Here is a 16283-nt window from a genome sequence, read left to right on the forward strand (position 1 = left end):
AGAGGAAACCCACAGCAACATAGGGAGAACATACAAACTCCACACAAAAAGTTGTCCTGAGTCAGCCGGGACTCAAACTGGGGACATTCTTGCTGTAAACCACTGTGCTGGACTAAGAGGTCTAAATCCTTGTAACGGAGTGTCTATTTGCACTAAAGCCCAAAGTATACTTCACTTTTTATGCAAATGTGAGGGTCATCGTACAGTGGCCTGTGACGCGAATTTCGTCATTAGAAGAGTACACCGTCAGATTTTTGTAACTGCACGTACTTTGTACACTCAGGTCGCACATGCGCATTTAATGTTTTTGCAGTAACTAGTTCCACAAGGTGGCAAACGTGCCCTGGGGTGTCGAAGAAAACTGCATAAACAGAACAGAACGGAACGCATGAAAGCTACAGCAACGATGGAGGCTTATATAGACAAGAGATTGTGAGAAGAGGTTAGAAAGTACCCTCATTTGTACCCTCAACTCGTGGCGAGAGATTGCTCAAAACTGCGCATGCGTCGAGCGCCTGTGTACAAGTAAGAGTCAAATGAAGTATACTTTGCAAGGCTGTGCGTTCAACTGTGTACACTAGTGTACGCGTAAAAAAATAACGAAGTATACTTGCTGCTTATGTGTAAATAGCCTGTCTTGTTGGCAAAGGCTATTTACACTAACTCTGCTCACCTGGTTGGGCCACACAAGATTAAAAAAGACACACACCACTCATTGTAGTTTGTAGGGAGTATGGCACATGTAAGTAGCTTTTCAAGTCAAGTCACCTTTATTTATATAGTGCTTTTTACAATGCAGATTGTGTCAAAGCAGCTTTACAGTGATAACTGGTATATAATTTTGGCTGCACAGCAGCTCTTAAAGAAAATGGTGTCAATGTAGGCAGATGCAAAGCACTGTTGAATATTTTGAGCTTTTGGCGCAATCGACCCGAGTTCAAATCCGCCTTTTGCCGAACTCACTTTTCTCCATTTTCCTATTACATATCGGGTCGGAAAGGTATTTATTTTCAATAAAAAATGAAGAAAATATTTGAAAAGTGGAAATACAGTGCCTAACGAGTGTTTAATAATAAAGCATATATCGGGTAGGGCTAGGGGTAGGTGTAGGGAGGGCTTTATTGTCCCAATAAGGCAGCATCCATTTATTATTTTAATAAATATAATAATTTACACTCTGTGTTATTATTGCATCCTGTTAATGTACAACAATACTGAGGTTCAAATAGTATCTGCTACTATTTAAAAGTATAAATAGCATCTAATAACTATTTGCACTTTATTTTATACTTTTTTATATTATACTTTATATTATACTTTTATATACTTTTTATATAGTGTATATAGAATATATCACTATTTGCACAAACAGCATATCACTAAGAAAATGCTGCTATTGTCACTTAGTGTAAATAGCATCTACAGCTATTGTCACTTAGGCCGTGTGTCCACCAAAGCATTTTTTCCAGCGGCTAGCATACTTTTCCAATTGTTTTCAATGGGAGCGCAGCGTTTTTTAAACGGCAGGAGCGTAACGAGGCGCTGAGCGTCTTTTTCACGCTCAAGCGCTGAGAGCTCTGTGTTTTTTACTGGTCGCCTCGAGTTGAAGAATGTTCAACTTTGAGTAAAACGCTGCACTCATCACTGTCACTTTTTAGCCAGCCGTCCAATCAGAGTGGAGGAGGGACGGGATAAATACAACACCGGCCAACTGTCACAACATTCTTGCTGTACAACAACATCAACATGAGATGAGAAATTAATATTTCTGGTCTCTAAACATACATAGCAAGTATTCCACATTGTGTCGACATTTTTAGTCTGAAATAAATTACCTGCAAAATCAGTTATAAGTAACAGTGCCACGAATATTCCGTATCATAGCAACAAAGCGTCTCAACTGAAAAAAAACGCTGCCCAGCTGAAGCACTCTCAAGCGCTCACAGATAGGCATTTTAAGCAGAGCGCCTAGCGTTTTCAGCTTTCTAAAAACACTTGGGTGGACACACGGCCTTAGTGTAAATAGCATCTATAGCTATTTGCACTTAGTGCAAATATCCACTGCCTAATTGTAACTCGGGTTTATCTAGCAAATATGCACGCTAATCGGACTACAAGACTACTTGGCTTTGTGAGTTTCTTAAAACTGACTAGTTGTCCAGAAAAGTTATTTTTGAAATGATGTAATTTGGAAATACTTTTCAAAGACCCAAATGGCTCACACCATGTGGAAATTCATCCAGAAGGCTTTGAGTTACCAGAGTTACCAGACACTATGATACACTATCTTTTCATAGCATTTACCAAAGCTAGCAACACTAAATATTGTCTTACCGACTGTCACGAGCAAGTCCCTTCACCAACAATCTTTGAATGGGACACTGTGTACCTAATGTGTACATGCATAGCAACATGAAGAAGACAACACAGACCACCTTGTGGAAAGTCACATTCCAAAGAAGCAAATCTCCAAATGTATGACTACACTGGGCACATTACAGCTGAACAAAGACTCTTGGAGGCACGCCAAGAGCATCCAGAAACCGCTGACAAAGAAAGGTGTGACAGTAAGATTCCAAGAGGACCACCATCCCTCCGAGGGTCTTGTCTTACATACTGTACTGTCAGTACACCCACGTCTGCTCTACTGTCAATCATGTATGGGTTGCTTCCACCTAAAAGGATCTATTGAGGTTTGACCATTTGATAGACACATATGTCCTCAGGCATCAAATCTTATGTTCATGTATTATAGTCCCAGAAAGCTCATTACACAGCAGTAGGAGGAAGGAATTCTTTTGTGCAGAGTCCAGCACACATGTGACCTAATTAGGCCCCGACTTTAAGGAGCGCTTCCGTCTTCCCCCGCATGTATCCAAGCACAAAGGTCCAGTGTATGCGCCCACTCGCAGATATGTAGCCTGTAGGCCTTGGCGCTGTTGCAACTACTGTTGTCCCATCTGAACTTGTCCATCAAGTGTAATGGTTTGACATATGGCTCAATGAACTGAATGATCACCATGAAGACCAAGTCACCAAGTAAACATTTATCAAATGACTCAATACAAAAAAAAAAAAAATTGCTGGCTAACAGTAAATTATCTTTATGCGTTTCTGTGCTGAATAGAGCATAAACTTGATGTTGCAATAACCTGAAACCAAGCAATCATGCAGGAGATGTACTAAAATAGAACTTGTCTCCTATCTATGGCTTTATTTGATGGTGTATTGCTTAAAAGTGGATCACTGACTCATATGCTCCCAAAGAACCACACCCAACTTCTGCCTGGAGGCCTTTTCTACATTCATAGTTTCCATGACAATCTTACCTACATACCCACAGGTAGGTTGAGGCAGGCTGTCTCATTTCTTTTTTTTTCTTTGACCAGATAAGACAGCAGACCTCAATTAAGGCATTTTTATTCTACAGGCCTGCATTTACTCAGGGAAGTTGGGGAAGGAAGGGGGTTTTCCAGACAGTACACACTTTTTTGCCATGTCCCAACAAGCCCTAGCACTGCCTGCTGTGACAACAAAAAGAAAACTCCAACCACAAAATCATTTGAAGCAGAATATGAAATTAAACTTGAACTTCTTGCCTAACCCATGTACAAAACTCACCATCACAAAGCAATTAGGGTTTGTGGGTAGTTGGTAGGTGATTGCAAAGTTTATTCCTCATCAAACATAGTACCTAATCAACGAGTATTCAATTTTGGATGCACCTTAAGTGATTGTTACTGCTAGCATGTTGCTAATGTGTTTTGAGTGGTCGTGTTGCTAAGGTTGCTAAGGTGGTTGGGTTGCTAAGGTGTTCTAAGTGGTGTAGATGCCACATCCAGACACGTTGACATATCCACCATCTTAGAACGATCACCCACAGTAAAAATTGGTGAGTTTTCCATCGTCTTGTTGTACAGTGTTAGTTTAGCAAAAGCGTCCGCTGAAGTCTATTAAAGATATAGATATTCATACATACGTCTAACTAGGTTGAGTGTTGACGGATCTGCTTTGACTGTTCCAATGTGGCGGATGGCTTACACATAACGGCCTATAGAAACAGCTGCTAATGAGGCATCTATGTATTTATACTGTATATATCTATGGTTGCTAATGATAGCATGTTGCTAGGGTGTTGTTTCCATGGTATCGCAATGAAATTTCTATGGTGTTTGTTGTGGTTGTTGGGGTGCTCTGGTTGGTTGCCAGGGCATTGCATAACAGATGCTAAGATGTTCTAAGACCAACGCTGTGTCCGAAATGAAATACTTCCTTACTATATAGTATGTGAAAAACAGTATGCCAAAAGAGAAGTATGTCCAAATAAATAGTATTCGAAAAACAGTAGGCGAAAAGTCCCCGGATGACCTACTACTTCTGGCGAGATTCTGAAGTATTGGACGCTTTACTATCCCATGAGGCGATGGGAGAGGATTTATGAATGGAGTTGAAGCAATGCAACTGATGCTGGTAGGTCACGTGACAATGACAGCATGGCGGATGTAGTACGTCTGGATTACATTCATACTACACACATTCACACTATATACAGTAGAATGTACTTTTTTATTGGTCACAAAGTAAGTTCAAATTCCAATGTAGTACCTACTCAGACCGTATGTGATTTCGGATGCACCGCAAGTATCCAGGGGCAGGATTTAAGAATGAAATTAGGGGTCAAGCACTGAAGGTGCTATAGCCCCTATTGTAATTGTTAGTTTTCTTATTAGTGGCCAAGACCCAAAGGGGCTGTATCCCCTATTGTATCCGTTAGTTTTCTGTTATAATTGGGGGCCAAGCCCCTATTGTATCCGTCAGTTTACTTTATCATTATTATTCTTCCGCCCCAATGGGAGTCTATGGCAGCCCTATCAATGGAACATAGGACATGGAACATAGGAAAATGATGAAATTTAGCACACTTGTAGTGATGGTAATGGTAATACAGTCTCTTTACTTTTTCGCTACTCATTCTCACTAATTCTTATGAAAATTGGCTCAGATGATCTTTGGCCTGAGCTGCACAGAAATGACTGAACAGATTTTTTTAAAATTCATCTTTGTTCACAAATTACAATGTCGCGAACTTGAGGTCTACCCAAAATTGGTTCAGAGGCTGTATCTCAGCCAAACTTTGAGCAATTGGAACGCTTCATTAGAACCATGATCTGAGGGTCAAATTTGGGAACAGCACCATCTACAGGTCATGAGATATAAGTTGGTTTTTTTGCAAAAACGCTTATAACTTTTGAAAACATAGCTCAAATTTTGTTTTGAATTGTAATTTGTCGTTTTCCAACAATGTGAATGTCTGCCATATTGAAACAAATAAAAACAACTTTTTTCGCTACTCCTCCTACAAATTTTGCCCAAAATTGGCTTAGATGATCTTTGGACCGAGCCACACAGAAATGACTGAATAGATTTTTGATATTCACTACCATTCGAAATATCTCAAAATTTAACCCTGCCTTTGTTTGTTGTCTTACGCTTGTTAGCTTAGCATGCTAACGAGTTGCCATTCTTTCTAATGTGGCTCTTCAGCTATCAGGTTAACCATAAGCTACATTAACATTAAGTTAGCTTAGCATGCTAATTTGGTTCAAATATTAAGTAATCCTTTTGTGGAAATATGTTCTCATCTCTTTTTAAGATTGTTCTTAAGACAAAATTGAAAAAATCATTGAAAAGTATCTTCTTAAAAATCCTTGTAAATAACTTAAGTTAGAATACCTCCAACTTATCTTACATTCCCAAAGGTAGTGTTTTCTGAATTTTTTGGGTTGTTTCTAATTGTAATTAACCATTACGACATAACATAGCAACATAAAATGCATATTACTATTACTATTGAATATATGAATCTAAATGCATTCCTTATTGTGTATGTGAATGTTTCAAAGACGACAAAGCAAACATGTCGAAATGTAAAACTTTACTGTGGTGCTGTAATTGCAACAATCATTAACAAACAGTGAGCCATTCACTTCATTCAGGCAAGATAACATTGTACTGAGTGCTCTGTAAAAAAGGAAAAAGTAAATGAAAAATTATATTTAAATTTCAATGGGTTGAACTATGGCTCAAGGGCACAAGCATCATTCAAGCACAAATTTCCTATATGAATCCTGCATTGGAAGTTTTGTACTTTGACCTTAACAGTTCCCCACTAAGGACTCACTCAAACTTTACAACACAACAAAAAACTCAAGTAATTTGATGCTCGACTGTACTTGCTCCCAGAAAACCTGAATGAACGTGTTCTTAAAAACAGTATGATTATATATAAAACAAATCAAGTGAAATGATCAAATAAATACATTCTCAAATGTTTCAAACAAATATATACACTTTTGATTACCCAGTTACGCCTTCGTTGTCGCACTTCATCGGAGCAACATCAATGAACTGGAACTTCCCAGAAGGCCTCACGTGTCTCTATTGTGACTGACCTACCCAATGCCTAACAAACAGTAATGAATATGAATATCTCAGTCTTATGGCTGATTGTTTGTTCTGTTATCATAGTGCTACCGCCAATTCTGTTAACTTCATCTAAATCTACACTACGCATTTGGTGTCAGAGCATTGTTTTCCTTTGTGTAGTGTACAATCAAGTTTGTAAACAATGTACTCTTCTTTGTATTGTTCTATACAGAAACACTGTTTTGGTAAAATAATAAAATGAGCAAATTCGTGTGGTTGAAAGCATAAAGAATTGCACTGGCGGACTTCACTGACTTTTCGGTTCTTTTTTTCCCCTTTTTTTGGCATCAGTATTAAGGCCCGGTGTATAAATGGAAGAGGATTTTGTGAGTTACGCACACACAGACACACAAACCCATTCAACTGCATTCAAATATGACACAAATAGATGACCAATATTGCAGAGAAACGGAAGTACGTAGGGAAGAGGGAACACATCAATTAACAAGAGTGGCAGTACAGCATTTTACATCCACTCTGAAATGATTATCTGTCATATGAATTAAAACAAGAGTCTCTTTCTCTCTAGTTGAAGTGCTTAGTGCTTGATGGTGGGCTACGGTTGGTAGCAACATCATGGTGGGGCATTCAAGGGGCTGTGTGACGGTGATAGTTTGGCTGTGTTTATTGCTAGGCAACAATTGCTAGGCGATGGTCGCTAGGTGACGGCATCTCAAGTGAAGACGTAGTTGATGAGCAGCTGAAAGAGCAACAGCATGCACAGGATGAGACAGTGGCGACTGTTCAAGGACTTGTTCTCCTCCGATGTCTTGTGTCGCGCTATCTGACGACCCAGTGCACTCAGGTTTCTGAAGACGTAATTGAGATACAGGGATCAGTGTAATACATATACAATATAGCAGAGCAACTTGCAATACTGAATACAGTATTTTAAAGGGTGTACTTGCCTCTGTATGTCTTGCTGTGTTTTCTGTATAGCTGCTACCGAGGCCTCTATGAGGGCGATGTCCTTCACTTCTTTAGTGCATCTCGCACACTCTCTCATAAAGCCTGAGTCAAAATGAGACATATAAAACAATCTGAAGTCTTGAATTCTTTATTTTATAATAAATATTCATTTTTTTTAAAAATAAATATTTTTGTTATATTTGAAACAGTCTTTGTTTTAGAATATTTATTTATTTATTTGTTTTATAATAAATGATTTGTTTCATATTTTTGTTTTATATTATTTATTTTTGTTTAATAAATAATATATTCATAATTAAATATCTTTATTTCCACATATATTTTAATTTTATAATAAATATTTATTTTTGTTTTATTTTATTATTTTTTTTATTTTATTTTATTATTTTATTTTATATAAATAGTTTAATAAATAGTTTAATAAATATTTTTTGTTTTATAATAAATTATCTTTCATATATATATATATATTTTTGTTTTACAATATTTATTTTTGTTTAATATAATTATATATTCGTAATTAAATATTTTCTATTTCTATATATATACTTCTGTTTTATAATAAATACTTTGTTTTAAAATAAATATTTCAGTTTTTAAAAATATTTTTGTTTTATAATAAATTATTTGTTTCATATATTTTTGTTTTAAATTATTTATTTTTGTTTAATAAGTAATATATTCATAATTAAATATTTTTATTTTATAATAAATATTTATTTTAGTTTTATTAGAAATATTTTCTTTGTTTTACAATAAATATTTGTGTTTTAAATATATATTTATTTTGTATTTTATAATTTTTGTTTTATATTATTACTTTTTATCTTATTATTTTATTTTAGTTTTTTAATAAATATTTTGTTTTATAATAAATTATGTTTCATATATATAATTATATATTCAGAATATATTTATTTTGTTTTAAATATTTTCTTTGTTTTATAATAAAACTTTATAATAAAAATTATTTATAATAATAATTATTTTATTATTGATAATGGATTTGTTTAATTATTTGTTAATATTTGTTTTGTAATATTTATTTTTGTTCAGTATAATTATATATTAAGAATTACATAATAAATGTTTTGGATATACATTTTTTTATTTTATAATAGTTTTATATTATAATATATATTTGTACTTTATAATATTTTTCATTTCGTAATAAATATATTTTTTTCATTTTAAAATACACATTTATTGTTTGGGATTTTTTTATAATAAAAAATACATATATTTATATAAATTATTTTTATATTTAACTAGATTTTTTTTTTTTTTTAATTTTAATACAGATTTTTACCTTGTGTAATCAGCCAACAAATACTTAAATCTTATAAAAGCTTTCCCAAACTGTTTGGATTTAATCAGTTCAAAAAAAGTAAATTTTTAGTCCTTTATAGCCTAGTGGATCTGAGAAACTATTTCAAAATCTGATTGGATAAGTTATATTTGAAGTCTTTGTAATAGTCAATAGTCAGGCTCACAAACTATTTTAATTGCCGGAAGAACTTAACCATCAGAATACATACACTTCTATTTGCGTATGGTGTGTGCAAGTCTAACGGGATGATGACTTGCCTTCATTGTCGGATGACTCATGATTGGGTTCTGGTGTGGTACTGCTGCTCTCCGTGTTCTGGCTGCAGCTGGACGGCTGGCTGCTTGACTTCCTGTGTTTGCCATTCACCCGCAGCTGAGAAACACACACATCTGTGAGGTCAAACACACCCTAAAGGGGCATTGGCTCACCTAAAGGAGCCCAAGAAGAATCCTTCTATAGAAAATACTAGGAAACTGTGTGACTCACCTTCTGCTGTCCAGCCCAGTTCTGGCTGTAGGAGAAACTGTTGCGTTGGCGTTGGGATTTCTCTTTTGTCTGGATGATGCCGTCTTTCTCAAACTGTACCAGACAGCGGTCCGGATCCCACGGCTTAGTGCTGAGAAAGAAATTGTGACGAGGAGATTAATAGTTATTGAAATGCTGCCAAATTTTGGGATTTGTAACCAATGGAAATTAGGGAATCAGTTAATTTTGCTTTAAATCACATTATTTTTCTGTAGCGTTCATATACAAAGTGGCTCATTGTGAACATACTCGGCATATTTGTAGTGCCACTCATTAGTGTCGGTATTGAGAATGAAGAGACGTGGGCTCCAGGGTCGCTCGCCTCTCTCTCTGGCTTCCTGCCGCTGAGCCTCTTCCAGCACAAATTTCTCCTGGGTGGCACTGTTCTGGTCTTTATCTGTAATCGCTCTGGTCACATGCTGCCACAGCCTGGAGGAAAATACACCAACAATTTTCCACTATAAGCTTAACATCTTATAAAAGCCATTATTGTTTAGTCACTAGTTACAACACATTTTTCACAGCGCTTTGATGTGGTATAATATAAACCAGGAAGCTGAGGTCATTTTGAATGACGCATATTCTTTGGTGATTTAGAAGTCAAGATTCAAGAGGTTTGTAGTTTTCATCAACGGGTCAAGGTTTGGCTGGTTAGCATTAGCCGTTAGCCCCTGCTGGTAGATGCAGTAACTACATCATCTGGGACAAAAGAAGCACCTTTCTCCATTGACAGCCATGTAAATGACAACATTTTTGCAAGCAAAATATAAATGGCTAATATTTAATTTCATAATTGTACATGTTTTACCTGAGCTTGAGTTTGTGGAGAGACTAGAGTTGGAATATATTTTAAAATCTAATTTATTCCTGTTTTGGCAAAGCTGAATTTTCAGCATCATTACTCTAGACTTCAGTCACATGATCCTTCAGAAATTATTCTAATATGCTGATTTGCTGTCTAAGAAACATTTATTATTATTATCAATGTTGAAAACATTTTTTTTTTTTTCAGGATTCTTGATCATTTTTAATAGAAACTTCAAAAGAACAGTGTTTATCTGAAATGGAAAGCTTTTGTAACATTATAAATGTTAATTATTATTATATTTATAAAATATAAATACATTCAATATTTATATAAAATTATATGTATATATATATATATATATATATATATATATATATATATTCATATAAGCTAAATCACAAATAAAATTACATATAGATAATCCATTTTGCAGCATTCTTTTCCCCTGTTGTCTTTAGCCTTTTTGTTCATGTATTTGTGTTTCTGTACCTCTGAGACTCGAACGCCTCCTGCTGGTCCATCTGCACCACCTGTCTCTTCAGCCTCTGTCTGCGTATGTCTGGACTGGGGTTCCACAGCACCTCCTGGTGGCCCGTCTTCTTCTCAATCAGGTGCACTTTACTATCCTGGGGAAAGATTTGAATTTCAAACACGCCTGTGAGATAACGTGTTGCCAGCCATTGTGATAAGCAGCCTGTGCGCTTGCCTCAATTTCACCCTGGGGATCAATAAAGTTTTATCACTGAAGAGACACCTGAAGGATTAAGTTCGCCACATCTTCCTGTAAGCTACTGATGAAATAAAGCAAAAATATTTAATATTTAAAGGGGTCATGAAATGGGAAATCATATTTGCCTTGATCTTTTGACATATTAGAGGTCTTTGTACCATTAAACACCCTGCAAGTTTCCTACCTTAAAATGTCCTACTAATTATAAACAAAGCATTTATTTAATCAAGCTCCAGAAAATGGCTCAATTTGATCTGTGACGTCACACTGGCAAATACTTTTGCATATGTCTGCCAGAGCAAGACATCAACGAATAGTTACATCATCACACCTAGGCACCGCCCACTGACATTCAGTTGCTTAACGGCTGACATTTACCTACAATGCATGTGAGTGTCGCGTTGCATCAAAAGAAAATAGAACTCATTATATAATATAATCACTGACATTGTCTACACTGGATACAGTATACAGATGCGCGTTCAGTTTCTGACATACTCCATGAGCTTGAGTCTGTCGACAACAGGACAAATGTTGTGAATACAGTCGGCGTTCTGACGTAGAACACGGAAGCTCTGCACTGTGTTTACTACATCAACTACTGACAGGGGACAGGGAGAAATGGTTGAATAAAGTCGTTATTTTTGTTTTGTTTTTGCGCACAAAAAGTATTCTCGTCACTTCAAAACATTAAAGGAACACTCTACTTTTTTTGAAAATAGGCTCATTTTCAAACTCCCCTAGAGTTAAACAGTTAAGTTTTACCGTTTTCGAATCCATTCAGCCGATCTCCGGGTCTGGCGGTACCACTTTTAGCATAGCTTAGCATAGTTCATCGAATCTGATTAGACCGTTAGCATCTCGCTTAAAAATGACCAAAGAGTTTCGATATTTTTCCTATTTAAAACTTGACTCTTCTGTAGTTACATTGTGTACTGAAAATGAAAAGTTGTGATTTTCAATGAACTATGCTAAGCTATGCTAAAAGTGCTACCGCCAGACCCGGAGATCGGCTGAATGGATTCGAAAACGGTAAAACTCAACTGTTTAACTCTATGGGAGTTGGAAAATGAGCCTATTTTCAAAAAAAGTGGAGTGTTCCTTTAAGGTTGAACAAATGTAGTCACGTCGACTATTTTAACAATGTCTTTACTACTTCTCTGAACCTTGAATGTGGTAATTTCATTGCTTTCTAAGGGAGATAAAAAAAACCTCTCAGATTTCATCAAAAATATCTTAATTTGTGTTCTGAAGATGAACGAAGGTCTTACGGGTTTGAAACGACATGAAGGTGAGTAATTAATGACAGAATTTTCATTTTTGGGTGAACTAACCCTTTAATGGTGGGTCCTTGTGGTAATTACAGTATGTCGAGCAGTAAATCCAAACGTTTGCCTACCATCCATCGACCTCAAATCGATGAATTATCATTTAAAACATGTAAGTAGTAGCAACTTTACATGGCTGCTCGCTTTAACGTTAACTTAGATAAATGTGCGCTATTATATATCTAATGTTCGTGCGGAGTGGGGAAGGCAGCTAAAGTATTTCAAGCTTTGGAGGCAACGGATCACTTGCATTTTTTAAATACAAGTGAAGTAAAATACACACTTAAAATACTCATTTTTGTCATACAAATAAGAGTAATACATCATTCTAAACTACTAATCTACTTTTATTTGTGTAAACTCACAATAACAACGAAATGTTGTGCCTTTGTAAAATAATGTAAAATACTTTCTGCCATCTCGGCCTCCCTGAACAGCAGTGCGTCCCATAAATGAACCGAAACTCAGCGTATGCTACTTGCCTTAGCTTAACATGTCTATTTTTAAACAAACTAATTTGAAAACAAATACTTTTTGATTATATAATCTATATGAAAGTTGCATTTCTCCACTATACTGTGGAGATGACGAGTCAGCATTGTCAACTTCATTATTGCAGCGGGGCACTGACTCAGAAAACACTAGTTTATTAATAAACAATAAAATGTTATTTTATAATAATAAACTTAGATAAACGTGCTATTTTTTCCGACATATTCATAATAATTACTTTTTCCAATGCTTTGCGGCAAGCTTTATGCGTGTGCTTGAGCGCGAGGGATATCCACCCTCCAGAACATTTAAGTAATTAAATTAATATAAACGTGAAATTAGTCAACTAATGGTTTAAATGGACAACTACTAGTCAACTAGAAAACATTCAGATATTTTAAAAAAATCCATGACCCCTTTAAAATGTATTATTTAAAAGATAATTATGAAATAATAAATATTTTGTTTTATTTTTATTTTAGAATAAAATGTTATAAATGTGATATTTTATTAAAAAAAAATATTTTGGAATTTTTGAGGAAATGTTGTGGACTGTTCCGAAAATACTCTTACCCAGTGCCCATCTACGGTAGACAGAATGTCTTCCCCCATACGTATCTTTCCAGAAATCTGGTTAACATTGCAAGAGCTGCCAAGAAAAGGCTGGGACAGAGAAAAAGTTGTAAGATTACAATTAAAAAATAAATGAAGTGGCATTGGTTAGGTTTGAAACTCCAGAATACCTTCAATTTGAATTCAAGTTCTGTATAACATTGTGTTTTTTCACACTCAATTGTGATTTTCCCGCCAAGCTCCAAAGTCATTGTACCATACAGAATACCTGTAAGAAAGTCACAATTTCTGTTTATTAATGTTTCATGAAAACAGTAACGTTGACAGTTTTCTCATTATTTACTCACCTTAATTTCATTCCAAGAAATAACTGAAATACTATAATATGGTTTTGGAATAAAATGATGGTGAGTAAAGAATGATAAAAGTATTACATTTTTAGTGATGATAACAAATAATTATTTATAGATGTACTATTCCTTTAAGGCATAATTCAGCATGGTTTAATTATAAAATTTAGATTTCAAATTGAAGTCCATCACCTTTACAGTGAGCGTACGGCATTGTGATGATATACTCTTCATCTCGGGGCAAAAGCAAGAGCCTGGCCTTTCCATCTAGTATCGCAGACAGCGAGTTCCCTTTAAGAAATGACACTGAGGTTATAACCAGCATCGCAAAGGTATTAAAATCACTGTATGGCTGCATTTGAACTGCTGCATGAAATTTACATACCATAAAATTTGGATTTGGCCAGAATGCTTCCACTAATGCAGAATCCATCTTTCTTATTGCTGATGTAGAAGGCTGAAACAGGAGGGTGATGAGAAACCTGAAAGTACAAAAGTGAACTGCTTATCAGATGAGCTTATCGGTTTCCACTTCAAACAGAGATTGTAGTCATGTTTACATTGTGTGCACAACAAGACAAATGTCCTAGCAGAGTAACTCTGTTCTTTACATTAAGATTCACTAACAGAAAGTGTCCAGAAACATGTTTTAATATCAGTATATTGGTTTAAAATGGCACTGGGTTTGATATTTTGTATTTAAAGGGATAGTTCACCCAAAAATAAAAATTCTGTGATCATTTACTCACTCAAACCTGTAAGATTTTCGTTCATCTTCAAAACACAAGCCTACAGAACTACCACTTTGACGCTTCAAAAAGTTCATATAGAGACTGTAAAACTAATTCATATGAATTGAGAGGTTCAAATTTTCTGAAGAGACTTGATCGCTTTATATGATGAATGTATTTAATTTAGGCCTTTTATTCACATATATGGGTCAATGACGTGACAGGTCATTTTTTTGTCCAAAGGCCTTAATAATAATAAAAAACAAAGATATGACATCCAAAGTATGTAAAGTAGTACACTTAGATCTCTTTTGTTGAATCCAAAAGGCTTTAATTATATTTTGCTACATATAAAGCTATTTTAAAGATTTTGAAGTGTCAAAAGCTCATTCGGTTTAACCATCCAAAGGCCAATACAGCCATTTCATTTGTGATTAAAATATCTTAAAATGTAATAAATGTATATATTTTTTATTCTGGCATGATTTTATAACATCATATATCAACATAGTGCAAAATGGTATAAAAATGATGTGTAGAAGTCGTTGCTTTGTTATGAGAAAGAATGTCCGGAAAAATGAATTTCATTGATGTCATTCGGAGTAACCAATATAAAGGGAACATTTTGGATCAAGTCATGCGGTCAATATCATGTGACAGGCTGTGACATCATTCAGACACCTGCAAAAGACCACATGGTCATGAAGCAAAGTAACTAACTCTCTTTTAACCATTTGAAAAATTCATGTTTTCACTTGCTCATACACATGTCCCGAAACATCAGGTCATTTGGTACAACCGCTATAAAACATGGTAAATGTTGTAATATTTTAAAAACTTGTACTAAATATAAAATGTTTAATTGTCTTTTTGCTTGCTAGCTAGCTAGATCAGCCTGTTAGCATTGTTTGAAAATATCGTCATTTGGTATAACCAAAAGTGTCACTCGGTAAAACCGAAATTTTGGTTAAACGGAATGACTTTTTTGGTGACAAATTTTGTCCATCTTGTAAAAAAATGACAAAGGCAGTGTTAATTGATTATAAAAACCACATAATTTCATTGTTAACACTTAATAAAAATTAATTATATCTCCATTATGTTTTTTTTTACACACATTTATGTTTTTATTCGCCAATGATCCATAAACATTCATCAACTCACACATCAGTTATTGCAAACGGGAGCTCAAGCATGCTTGCTTGATGTGCAAGAACCAATGAGGTTCATTCTCATGTGTTACACAGCATGTTGGAGTTTCTGCAAGAACCAATGAGGTTTGTTCTCATGCATCAAGCAAGTACGGTTGAGCTTCTGTTTATGTTCGCTGATCAATGTTTATATGTGAATAAAAGCTTTAATTCAAATCTGTTTATCATATAAAGTGATCGAGTCTCTTCAGAAAATTTAGACTAACCCACTAAATTCATATGGATTAGTTTTACAATCTCTTAATTAACTTTTTGAAGCATCAAATTGGTCAAGTAGTTGCGTAGACTGTCAATGGAGGGACAGAAATCGCTCAGATTTCATCAAAAATATCTTCATTTGTGCTTTGAAGATAAACGAAAGGCTTACGGGTTTGGAGCAACATAAGAGTGAGTAATTGATGACAATTTTTTTTTTTTCATTTTTGGGTGAACTAACCCTTTAATGCAATGTCAAATATTTTTAAGTGTGACATAATCCAAACACTTCTTAAAACCACTTAGTTCTAGAGTATCACCTGCTCTGCTATGTAAAATGTACAGCTGTCTGTTTGTGGATGCAGCCAACAGCATCGAAACATTTCTCCTAGAATAGGGTTGTATGGTTTCTTCAGACCCTGAAAGATATACAAATGAACACCAGTAAGACTAAAGAAAGTAATATTTTTATTTAGCAAGGACACATTAAACAGTAGGGACATTTATAATGTTACAAAAGATTTCTATTTCAATTTTTAAAATAATTATTTTCAAAAAAATATTTTGTTTCCACAAAAATATTAAGCAACATTT

General features: G+C 35.0%; 1 protein-coding gene across 2 annotated transcripts in view; it reads right to left on the bottom strand.

Annotated features, from left to right (window-relative positions):
- Positions 1–5920: 5920 nt before the first annotated feature.
- The window catches only part of osbpl5 (oxysterol binding protein-like 5), a 52889-nt gene continuing 42526 nt past the window's right edge, over positions 5921–16283 (bottom strand). For both annotated transcript variants that reach the window (XM_051884415.1, XM_051884414.1), the window contains 11 exons: positions 16010–16108; positions 13938–14034; positions 13745–13843; positions 13373–13470; positions 13203–13292; positions 10569–10705; positions 9521–9700; positions 9233–9362; positions 9004–9118; positions 7395–7497; positions 5921–7295 (listed from right to left, as the gene is read on the bottom strand). In XM_051884415.1, the coding sequence (XP_051740375.1) occupies positions 7160–7295; positions 7395–7497; positions 9004–9118; positions 9233–9362; positions 9521–9700; positions 10569–10705; positions 13203–13292; positions 13373–13470; positions 13745–13843; positions 13938–14034; positions 16010–16108 (1284 nt within the window). In that variant the 3' untranslated portion in view covers positions 5921–7159. The remainder of the gene's footprint in view (positions 7296–7394; positions 7498–9003; positions 9119–9232; positions 9363–9520; positions 9701–10568; positions 10706–13202; positions 13293–13372; positions 13471–13744; positions 13844–13937; positions 14035–16009; positions 16109–16283) is intronic.

The sequence above is a fragment of the Ctenopharyngodon idella genome, chromosome 24, assembly GCF_019924925.1.
Source record: "Ctenopharyngodon idella isolate HZGC_01 chromosome 24, HZGC01, whole genome shotgun sequence".
NCBI classification, from domain to species: Eukaryota; Metazoa; Chordata; class Actinopteri; order Cypriniformes; family Xenocyprididae; genus Ctenopharyngodon; species Ctenopharyngodon idella.